This window comes from Stegastes partitus, unplaced genomic scaffold (genome assembly GCF_000690725.1).
Source record: "Stegastes partitus isolate 25-593 unplaced genomic scaffold, Stegastes_partitus-1.0.2 Scaffold2436, whole genome shotgun sequence".
Taxonomy (NCBI): domain Eukaryota; kingdom Metazoa; phylum Chordata; class Actinopteri; family Pomacentridae; genus Stegastes; species Stegastes partitus.
The window spans coordinates 20,819-33,470 of NW_007580167.1; the positions used below are offsets into that span (position 1 = coordinate 20,819).

The following is a 12,652-nucleotide window of genomic DNA, read 5'->3' on the forward strand; positions in this document are numbered from 1 at the left end:
CAAAAAAAGTCGAATTATATTGAGCATGATTCGATGATGAAAAATAATAAAAAGGGAAAACTTCTAAGAGGGATGTTTATTTTCATAGGCACTGTACATCTGGTGAGTCAGACTAGCACTGCACCACTTTACCAGCATATGAAACCCTCACTCCACAGAAATGACAAAACGGCAGAATGTCCTGAGTGTTCATTGCTCTCATCTCATTTCAGAGCCTGTAATATTAGGAACTTTTTTCACATGCTTTAGGAGGTTAAAGGAAAAATCTCCAGGGAATGAAAAATGATGGAACACATAGGCGAAAGAAGAAATAGTCCATCATTACTACAGTTGGGAAACAACCAGTGTTCTTAGGAAAAGTTAAAATGGAAATCTACAATATGTGATAGCAGCTCAAATGACTACAAATTTCCACTCTTACAAAAAACACCATGATGTTCTCATGGAATTTAGCAACATCCGTGAAATCATATTTAGCCTCGTGATTTATATTGTTTAAACCATTAGTCACACAACGCATTCGTTTGTGCATGTAGGATTTATTAATGACCGAAAAATGTATTCTAATAATTCTTCTTGGGTGCAAAGAACCAAATGTTTGTTTTAGATATGGAGGTAACTAGGTGGATTTCCTAAACTGTCATCTTCCTCTGTGACCGGTTTCACAGGCTTGAGGCTTCAAATGAATCTTACGCTCAACTTAATGCCACCTGACCAGCTTCAACTTGTTTCTAAAGCCAAATTAAATACCATAACAATGAATGTTAAACTGTAGCCAAAGTGCTGTTGTTCAAGAAGTAGACAGTCATTTTTGTTGTAACACACATGCATGTTTATTGCACATCAAATCAGGGGCCCTAAGTTAACAAAAGTGTGATGTCAGTACGAGGTCTGGACATTTAAAATAGGAAACAAGCTAAATTAAAAACATGCAACACACACACACACACACACACACACAGGGGCACGCACGCGCACATGCACACACACACACGTACACAAACACACACGCACACACATAGAGTGAATAGGGTATTTTATCCAATCAGAGCAGACTAGGTTCTACAATGTACATGTTGTGTGAAGAAAGTATTCAGTAGTTTGACTAAATAATCTTCACCCAAACTGTATTTCTGGAGCATTCAACTGCATTTTACGATCTACCGAAGTACATACATAAGTAGATGGAGCTCGCTCAGATGTTATCCACGTTTCTAAAAATGTTTTTTACACGCAAAAACAAAAACAGCACTAACAGCAAATTGATCATTTTGTTGTCATAACAGCCTTATTAGTATCAGATCCAAAACATACATTTATTCCTGAGGGTACTGGTCTAATACAGACAGTTACATTTCCTTATTTACCAGGGGGTATTTTGGGCTGATAGTGGAGCTACAGGAAAGATCAGGGCGTGACAGAAACATTCAGCATAACCTGAAACCAGGAATGTCCCTGTCTGTTGTCATGACAGATACACTAAGCTACTGCAAAGTCTGCGTTCTATTATTAGCATGTTAGGCTGTGGAGTCACATGGGGAATCCCCTTACAACATTACACACAGATATGACTCACACCTATTGCACTATCACTGGTGAGTAGACAACCCAAATGCCACTTTACATCATCTTTTTTAAGTCACAAACAAACATCTAGAGTCTTACAACACTTCACTTTATTCGAAGTTTATGAGTCATTTAATTGATTGAATTACAGTAACCTCTTATTTGTTAGTTGCCACATGTATTGCCTGCCAAGATATTTACTCCAGCGGAAACAGTACTGGATTCACTTGCCGTTGGTGGAAGCTCCAACCTTATCGCATTATTTTGGCCCGATAACGCCGCTTATCTGACGTTGCCCGACATGCTCTCTGAGGTAATAGCAGTGTTGCCAGATAAGCCAGTTTTCTGTACCCCGAGGATACTTGCCATCTGCAGAGGGTTTAGCTATTTATCAGAGATGTTTGAACTGTAAGGACGACATTAAAGATACAATGTCCACTGAAAATTTCACACGATACAATTAACTATACCCACATGGGTAATTCCATATAAAATAATTATAATCTGGCTGAAAAAAGCTCCTACGTGAGCCCCTCAGAATCAGCAGATTTTTAATGTACAATATTCTTAGTATATTTAATGGAATCATGCAAAATCTTACTTTCACACAATGAATACTTTCACAACTACATGATCATAGGGGTGGGTGAAAGACTTGTGCTAAAATATGACTAGATTAGAAAATTGTTTTGACCCAGAAGGAATTATGACTACAAGATAAGCCTGGTATCAAAATGTAGGAAAATGACTATGACCAGTAACATATTCCAAATGGTGATATGGCCCTTGAATTTTTTTTTTTTTAGCCAAAATGTTTTCTGCAGTGAATCATCAGAAAACACATCCAGTCTGTCAATGCTCATTTTTGTGACTCATCATGCCAATCATGCCAAACAAAATGAGAATTTGGCTTTAGATTGTGACACCTTGAGTGGATGTAAAATTGATTTTGTTGCAGCCCAAATGTGTTTTTCATCCCTGAAAATGTCGTGTGTATGTCTCCTGTACTTATGAAGTTATTACGCTCAACAATGCTGGAAACAGTAGTAGAAATTAAAATATGCAAAATGTTGAAAATGTTAATTCTGAGGGGGTCAGGGGGAGACTTTGATTGATTTTTAATTAAATGACCCACTTAGACTTTGGAGGGTTGCAAGAAGTACAATGTTTAGAAGTTTAGTTTCTTTCCTATCGCAGCATTATACTTTCTGTTTCTTAGTAAAGTTCATGTTAAGACCATTTAAAGATATTTAAATTGAAAATACATTAAATAAGATGGACCAAAACATAACATCTACCAGATAAAAAGTAAAATTGTGCCGCTTCAATGAGTACTAAATGGGTTCTACTCTCGATTTTTCCAAGCAAATGTGGCAACACTGGTGAAGAGATGTCTGTTTGTGGCAGGCCGTGTGTGGTTAGTGTGTGCTAAACTGAGTGCTTCCAACAAGGAGTGAGATTAAAACATGTCTGCAAGACTTGTCCAGAGAGTTACCACCCCATTCTGTTTCAAATCATTTTAAATCTCTCTACCTGTTCATTGACAAGATGTTACACAAAGTGGAACATGACAAGACTTGAGGCCTCTGTCTGCACTGTGTTTTAAATAATAGTCAGATTAAATGATGATGATGATGATGATTATTATTATTTTTAACCAGCTACAGCACCAGACTGACTACAAGCTGTGCCACGAAAACTTGCAGAGGAGATTTATTTTAGAGCGACGATGTTCTTGAACAAAACCAAGCAAGATCATGTAGTTCTACAGGAACACATATTGTTTGTAGTAACCATTTCACAATCTAATAGCCCGTTACAACTACTGCGACTACAGTGGCAAATTGCAGAAGTTGCCAGTCAAGTTCTGCATTTATGATATTGAAACAGAAACGTGTCCCAGTCTGTATGACTCAGCTTCAGAGCACAGCAGCGGTGAGGAAAGTGGTAAACAATCATCTAGGTTAGCCAAACTTCTTTGGAAGAGAGAACGAAGTCTACCCATCCCCTTAGCACTTCTTTGATCTCCCTACTTTTTGATCTTTGTCAACCCACACAGCTTAGCCCACAGTCAATCTCACTTCAAAACAGAGAGTCCTGGCATTGTCTCTGGGTTTGTTGTTCCAGTAATGCTGATTAATCCAAGCTCTCAGTGGGAGATTCTTTCATTTGTCCCTGGATTTTATGACTCAAAGTCTTAGATAAATGAACATCTATTAAAACACTTGCCATCAGTAACTTTTGTTTGACTAATTTTCTAGCAGACAGCTCTTTATTCAGCATCCAACTCAATCAAAACTTGAGGTACGTTCCAATATTTTTACCGCCATCCCATATAGCATGACAGAAAAAGATTTAGTATGCCCCAATAGATAGTATCTCAGATGCAGTATGCCAAAAATACTAGGATGTCCTACAACGACTGGTACATTGGTGCACAAGTGTAAAGAAGCTTGAGCTGATGAGAACGCAGAAACAGATGACAGCCCAATTTTTCACAACAGACTGCGACAGTCAAAGGTTAAGGTGCCTTATTATGAAGACGTAGCATGTCGCAATTGTATGTGTAGTACTTAAAACAGTGAGCATAAAAGGTAAAAAGTGATGTACAACACCGCCTTGGTTTGGTCCATGTGTCTATATTTCACACTCAGAGTCTGGTGGCTAGAATCAGCTGTTTTGCAGCTTTAATGCTGGAACCCTTGAGCTTTAATCCAAATAACTTCTGTCTGTGTTAATTAATTGATGGAGTCCTTCAGTTCCTATTTCACTTTGATTCTCTCTAAACTAGTCTGAAAATTTTTTGCTAAACTGTGTTTCTTGCACCATCAAACTTTGTTATAGTCGTGTCAGTGTGTTCCCACATCTCAGCAGTCACTTTGCAGAGAACAACATTATCGTAACTGATGCAAATGATGACCTAAACTACATAATTAAGACCCATGTTGTAATTACAAACTGAAATAATCTAATACTGGGTTACGCAAGGCCTTGGTATCAGAATGCTTGTGTATGTATCAATGTAAGACTGAAAGGAGCTGTTACAGTTGTCACACAAAAGCAGCCAAACTGCTATATCAGCAAACTGAGGGAGTGTGTAACTATGAGACACAGTACAGTGCTGCCCACTTAATGTCATACCACTTTATAGAATATCCCCTTTCTAATCATAAAATATTGAAGTCCTGAATCATTTCCTATATGACCAACAGTAAAACAGCCCGTTTACTGTTATAGAAAAATGTCATAATCTTGGTTTTGCCATAATGAAATTCCCCGAAATTGACTCCAGGAATAACTTTTCCCCGTTTAAAGTCATGGTCGGCCGATTGTTACGGCTCACGGGCTGAGCGTCAGTCATGCCTGACGGATTATCACACCTCGGTCAGCCGCAGAAGGCAATGTGTTTGTTTGTTGGTCAAAAACCTGGTTACCTGCTTCACAGAGTGATTCACACACTGACTGTCTGACATTATTTAGGGCACATCACAGAGAATCGCATTGTTGCAGAGCATGTCATCATGATTAACTAAACAGCTCACTTAGTTAATCGTGATAAGTTAATCCTCTGTAGACCCTCTGATTAAAGGAAATAACTTATATTGATGGGGTGGCTTTTCATACTGACAAAGGTGGAATTTCACTGAAGCAAAACCATAAAGCTCAGTTTGAATAAACATTTCTTGATCTCCAAAGAAACTGTCCCTTTGATTTTGTGGAAACATTTCCAGTTTGGCATTATGTATAAACCTCTGTTTTTTTAGCACAAACACAATTTTCCCAGTGCTCTATCATTGCAGACACTTCGATACGCAAAGCTGGATTCATCATAAGCCCCCTTATTGGAATATCCCGGACATAGTCTGAACTCCATCTTGGGCCGAGGGTATGACAATAAATGGGCAGCACTGTACTAGAATAAGAGGAAGCCTGTAACAACATGTCATATCTCAAGTGTTAGCTGTAATTTCCTCCCATTACTCATCAGTGTTTATAGAAATGTTCCCAACAGGCAGTTTTGCATAAGTGTTTCACATAGCATCAAATCAGAATACAGAACATTAGCCACAGGTTGTGCCTATTGTGTATGAGCATACATTCGAGCTACAGAGGCAACCGTCACATTGGTTTCTTAAAAACATGATTAAATGGTAATGCTTACAAAACCCACAATGCTTTTTAAAAAGAAAAACTGTTGTTTCACAGTTGTTTAAAAAATATGCAGTCTGTTGAATGATAAAAAGAGAAATCATTTCCAAGGTTGAGCCTCAGTTTCTAAATCCCAGGAAGTGTTGGCGCACTGCCAACCCATAAAGCTGTCAAATGCAGACAAACTGTGGGTTCATCCAGGTGATCAGGAGAGTCTTTGAGGCTGATAAATACCTGTACAGTATGGCTGAACTGCTTTTCAATATTATATGAATATTCAAGATTATTTGTCATTTCCAAAAATCATTATGGTAGTTCTGTGACCTGAACATATGCTGACACATGAGGGGCACAAACTGAGGCTAATGGTAAGTGTACTAAATGCACACATGTGACAGTAGATAGAGGTTTGTTTTTGCAAGTGTGTGTGTGTTGCTGGGTCCATTAGCTCAGCAGTTCAAGGTAGGTGACGGGTACTTTGCCCTTTTCATTCCCTCGTTCTCCAATCAACCAATCAGGGTCCATTCCAGGTACAGTGTATACAGTAATGAGCTGGAGAGAAAAACAAAAACAAGGAGGATTTTTTTTAAAGACAAATTGACAAAAAAAAAAAAAAAAAAATCATTATGTGGTGAGATTGACATCATAACACTTCTGCTCAGGTTCAGGATCAAGAAGCTTTACTGTCATTCTAAACATTGTACATATAAAGGAACTAAGTTGAAATCACTCAGGTTCAAGTGCAAAAGAATAGCCCCAGTTAATCCTAGTTTGACATTTTCCTGTCCTTGTAATCTCTGTCTCATTCTCTGCTTCAGTGTTTGTCTCCACTCCCTACAATTAGTGCCATTGTCTCATCTCTGAATGTGTGGCGCTTAGACCAGCCAAAGAGCTGAAGGAAATGAAGCAAAGCATAAACATCAGAAGGCTGATGACAGCATTCCACAATCATTTCCTTACAACACTTATGTGTTTCTTTCCTCCTGCCCTCCCTCGTATTATTTGAAATGTATTTAAATAAACAAGAAGTTCTTTTGAATTCTGCCTGTAAAAAACAGGGTGGTAGCAACCATCCTTCACTGAAATGAGTGATGTCTAAACTTTGTCGTATACGTTCACACAAGGGCTGCAAGATGGCTCGGTGGTTAGCACCGTCACCTCACAGCTAGAAGGTCGCCGGTTCGCGTCCTGGTAAGGACACCTGGGATCTTTCTGCATGGAGTTTGCATGTTCTCCCTGTGCAGCGTGGGTTCTCTCCGGGTTCTCCAGCTTCCTCCCACACAGTCCGAAAACATGTTGAGGTTAATTGGTGATTCTAAATTGTCCGTAGGTGTGAATGTGAGCGTGCTTGGTTGTCTGTCTCTGAGTGTAGCCCTGTGATAGACTGGTGACCTGTCCAGGGTGTCCCCTGCCTTCACCCTGAGTCAGCTGGGATAGACTTCAGTGGATGGATGGACGTTCACACAGCAGGCTGCCTTTGTTGCACAGATTTAGATGGGTTCATATTGGAACTTTTTAAGCCTTTTTGATGGATCTATTGGCTAGAAAATTAGCTCATTCTTGGCAATTCTTAGGAATTGAACTTATGACACAGCTTTCTGTTGGATTGTCTTACATTGCAGAGACACTCCTAACAGACTGTTTTGTAAGTGTCCAATTTGAACAGTTTTTCGTGTCCAAAAATGGACTGTAGACACGCACTCAGACCACAGGTATTACTTTCTGGAGACTGCATGCTGAGAACAATAATCATAGTACCATGGCAAATTAAGCCCTGAAAAACAAACCGGTGCTTTCCTTGTGGCACAAAAGATTTGCAATTGAACGGAAAAAGAAGCCTGATGAATACAGCGAGCCCACTCTTTAGTCTGATGACACCATGACAAATGTGTTTAGCTCAGATGAGGTTCAGCATGTTTGGTGTAAACCTGACCAACCAGGACAATCACAGTGAATGCATGGTATTAACAGTGAAGCACAAAGGGGGGAGCGCGATGATACAGGACTGCACTAGAGGAAAAGGTGTTGGGAGGTTAGCTTTATAGATGATGAATGCCTATAGATATACTAAGTACTGGCTGACAAGATAGCTTTCAGTCTGCAGTAGCTTGGCAGAAGAGGAATATTCCAACATGACAATGATCCAAAGTACATGTAAAATCACACAAGAATTTCTAGAGAAGGAGACAGAGTAAACAATGTGTCTGGCCAAGTAAGTGGCCTGATTCGAATACAAAAGAGCACTTCTGGGACACTTCTACGAGAAAGACAAAAATATACAACCCCTCCAGTAAAGAGCAGCTGAAAACAGACAGTCTGATAGAACATCTTTCCAGCAATGTGTGTAACACCTGTGCCCTCCATGCTGGTAAACATTGATTCTGTCACCAAAAAAAATGGTGGGCATGCAAAGTAAAGGATTGCAATTTCAGTAGTGAAAGATTGTTGCATAGCGTTGCTGCTGTTGGGCCTCTGATTTTAATATATTAACAGTTTTTAAACTTTAAAAAGTTTTCAAGTTTACATCATACAGCAAATACCTACTGTTCAACACAGTAATGCATGTACTGCAAGGTGATACCATTTTGAAGCATTTAACATGTGATATCGCAGTCATGTAGAAAAAAAAAAGTATAGGGGAAAAAAATAAGTTTCTTTAAAAGAATGTCTCCAGATAGAGGTCAGACAAACAACACTTCGCACTGACATTCTGACAATCTGAATCTTTTGGGGGAAAGTAGATTAGGCTCCAATAATTAGCACTCCTCACGTAATGATAGGTAGAACTAGTCTTACTTAAACCTCTGATATATATAGTCTTCTGTTTCTTTTGAAGTGTGTGGTATCATGGTAGTGTTCTAGTTTGAGGTTGCTTTGCTGCCCAAGGGACAAGGCAGCCTGTAGTCAATGATTAAACGGAATTATTCCTCATATCAGGATCTGGGACAGGCGGCCAAAGAAATTTTAAATGGAAGAGTGGTCAAAAACTTCAGCAAGCTGATGCCCAAGACTGCTAGACAATCATGCAAAACACCAACAAGAAGGTATTTCTGCTAAAGTAGGCATTGCTAGCTTCTCCACAGAACAATATCACAATATATCTCCTTCATCTGTAGGCACTGTTTCAAAGAGGATTAAATGTTTGCTCGTTCAGATATGTCATAAAGGCAGACTGTTTCCATTTACTGTGTTGCTTTTCAAACTTTTTCACATGACTGTATGTATATAGTGTATATTTAAATTTAAAAACTGCACCATTCCATTTCCTCACACTTAACCTCCAGAAAGGCATTCCATGATATATGTACATAGAAAAACATTTTTAGATGTCTGTTTGTTAATCTGCCGGCTTGTCTGGATAAGAGGATGTGACTGTCTAAACCCTACTCATTGGTGCTACTGTGAGCAACACTGTTGTATTTTTAATTACAGTTTGGGCTGTTGTTGTGCTGATGTGTGTACAATCATACTGAAGGTGCAGGCTGGTTTGTAATGTATGGATTGGGGCTTTTTGCAATCATCAGTTGCAATGAGGACAAATGAGTTTTGTACTGGATGATGTTCCTGTCATAGAAAAAGTGCTAGATGGTCAGAGTCTCTAACTCTAACTGTGAAGCAACGTGCAACATCCTATTTTGTGTGCAGTCCCATTTAGCAGGTTAGTCTCACGTAGCCAGATCATTCTACAAAAAGAGGGAAAACAGCTCTGGCTTGCTTGTATTTTCTTAACACAATCACCATCGTTGTGGGCAAAGCTATGCAATGCATGCATCAGCAGATTCCCCTAAAAATAGAGGAAATGTTGTGATGGATTTTTTTTAAAAACATATATTTATTCATTTAAATTTTACATCAGATGACAAAACACATGATGTGTCCTTAGTTTGTAAGGACTGTACGAACCAGAGGTCCTTAATCAAATCATAATGCTAAACAAAAAACAAAGGACAAAAACACTTTTTTTTACACTTAAATTTCAATGGTCACATGTAATAATGGACATCAAAAACCTTCCAGCATGATGGCTGATATTCCTGTATCCACATATTTCAGATAAGGTTCCCAAATCTTACAAAACTGGTCAGTTTTTGAATGTTAAGAACATGTAAAATATTCTGGTGACATTAAGTCAATAAGCACTCTGCCAGCCCTCAGCTGTTACTTTGCATTGATCCACTGCTATAAAATGTTCCCTTCTAGCTGTTTGGAATAACACTTTCTCAACTTGAGATATTTCAAAATTGTCCATTAAAGTTGTGCAGTGTAATATAAAATGCCTTGTCTTTAAATAAAGAAAGATGTCTGGTCTCAGAACACCATTTTGCTAAATCAGTGGTTTAAATGCCATCACTGTATCATCAGAAATTAAGTCCCTCAATCTGCTAACACCACTATTGCCCCATTGCCTAAAACCGGCATCTAACTGGAAATCATGTTTGTTCACAACTGGGGTGAAAACAAAAGTCAGCTCTGACCCTCCCTCTAGTCGGCAGGTTGGGCAAAACTCAATCTAATAGTTTCATTTTCCCTAAAAATTGGATGGATACTTTGAGAGGGTTGATTCAATACTGAGCCAAACACAATTTGTGCTATTCGTTATCCAGTCATAAATATATATCTCATGTGGGGACAAAATTTGCATATTTGAATGTTTTGTAAATCAAGACCTCTCACAGAACCTGGTAGCTACAATATAACTATCCTAAACTGTGGTTCATATTTGAAAAATTAATTTGCAAAAACAGATAACTAAGTTTTTGTAGATTAAGTAAGTAGAGTAACATAAATATTTTTTGGATAATAACCAAGATAATTGATTGGTCTTGACAAGGGATATTCATCCCAGCCAGGAGAAAGTTAGCAAATTCCATCTCTCCAGATCTTGTCTTACTTTTTCCAGTGAGTCAAAATGTGCTTTACACATTTGTGTAAATTTACGACTTACAAAACCTGTTGGGGACCACTTAAAATGGAAGGAAAAGGCCTTGTTTTGAAGGAACATTGACATGCAGGGAGACAAGCACTGTCATTAAAATGGCTATTTTATTAAACAATTCTGTTAGGGCTGCACTATCCAAATACTCTGCAAAACTTTACATTTTCAGTATTACTCAGAGGTTGTCATTGTTTGCCACAGTGAAGTGGATTTTGAAAAAGATAACATGTATATAGTAGAAAGGGAGAATAAAGCTCATGAAACATGCGGCCAATGGCATGCTTAGAAAAGGAATCTACATCTGGTGGGTAAGACTGATCACTTGTAGGTTCGGCTACCTGGTTTGTGCAACCTGAACAAGACAAGGAATTTGGAGTAATTTGCTGTGTGCATCTGCAGCAAGACTTGTACATTGATGATCAGATACATGACTTGACCAGGGATGTACACTCTGTCTGTACAAACCAGAGGTCCTTAAACCCACAACACACTTTGCCCGTGCTATGAATGTATGAGTTGGAACTCCGATTCTGCAACATCGAGATCACATTTTCAACCGAAAATTAATGAACGGGAAGGCAAGACCCAGCATGCTAGAATTATTCACTGTTCCAACTTGTAGACGTCAGCCCCAGCCAACACAGTCTCAAGAGATACCACCTGAGGATATTTATCGAGCTCAGTAACATGAGTAAATGCAGGCAGGCGTAAACTGCAGTCTGTTATGCATATTCGACATGGGTGGTTATAATGTCAAGTTTCAGTTTCAATGGTTCAATACGGTAAGAAAACAAAACACCAGGTGTGTTATTTTTTAGGTTATTTTCTTGTCTCCATAGAGATCATCACCATTTTAAAAGGACTATAGCTTTGGAAGATACCTACTTGTTTCAACTACTGAAGGCTCATATTTTTAAAAAGCATATTTTATTGCTTTAATATGCATTTTTGCCCTGAAATAAGACTGTATCTTCCATCGCCTCCATTGCAGTTATGATACCATGAGGCCAGTATGAACAGCAGGAATAATAACAGTGACCAATCATTCTTCAAGTCAGACTTGAAAATTGCAAACTAGTCTTTTCATGGCTGCATGCCAGGAAAAGCTCTGGCCTCCTGCCATACTGTACAGAGAGTGTCAAAAATGGATAGGCTGATATATATCTATATTTTATTTATATAAATATATATTTATATCTATTTTGTCATGTTTTATTTTCAGCCTAAAGGCAACAATGAATAGACATGTTCAGGTCATAGTTTTCACTTTTTATTCCTTAAAAATTCTTGTATGACTGGATTGTTAGCATGCTGGAATATTCCTTTTTTGCCAAGCTTCTACAGACTGATGGTCATTTTGGGGAGTCAAAGAACTTTTTAAAGTACCTTTATACAGTATGTAACAAAAGTGAGTACACATTTCTGCAAATATTTTATTATATTTTTTCATGGGACAACACTGAAGAAATGACAGTTTGCTACAATGTGAAGTAGTCAGTGTACAGCTTGTATAACAGTGTAAATTTACTGCCCCCTTAAAATAACTCAATACACAGCCATTAATGTCTTAACAGCTGGCAACAAAAGTGAGTACACCCCTAAGTGAAAATGTGGACTGGCCAAATGTGGACTGTGCCCAAGAGGGTGAAGGCAGGGCTGAAAAATAATGGTGGCCACTGGCCACATGAAATACTGACGCTTTGGGCCCAGTTTTGACATACTGTTACTATCGTCTCATCAACACCGTTGTACTGTTCATATCATCACACTGCCAACTCTGTGCGTCACTGTCAGGACTATGCACTCTATTAATCCAGGCTAGGTTCCCACCAGGACTAGCAGAGTGTGGTGGTCCTTCATGCTGGACTACATCAATAGCATCTTGGCCTCATCTGACCAACGAATGTGTTCCTATTATTCATTGGGCTTCCTTTCATGTCTTTTAACAAAGTTAAAAGCATGTTGTTCTGTCTGTTAATTTTGTGAGTTTAACTATTTTAA

The 12,652-nt window shown here is 38.6% G+C and overlaps 1 protein-coding gene across 3 annotated transcripts in view; it reads right to left on the minus strand.

Annotated features, from left to right (window-relative positions):
* Positions 1-808: 808 nt before the first annotated feature.
* Positions 809-12,652, minus strand: part of LOC103375018 (endophilin-B2-like) — a 33,520-nt gene continuing 21,676 nt past the window's right edge. For all 3 annotated transcript variants that reach the window (XM_008305205.1, XM_008305204.1, XM_008305203.1), the window contains one exon: positions 809-6,267. In XM_008305205.1, coding sequence (XP_008303427.1) covers positions 6,160-6,267 — 108 coding nt within the window. In that variant the 3' untranslated portion in view covers positions 809-6,159. The remainder of the gene's footprint in view (positions 6,268-12,652) is intronic.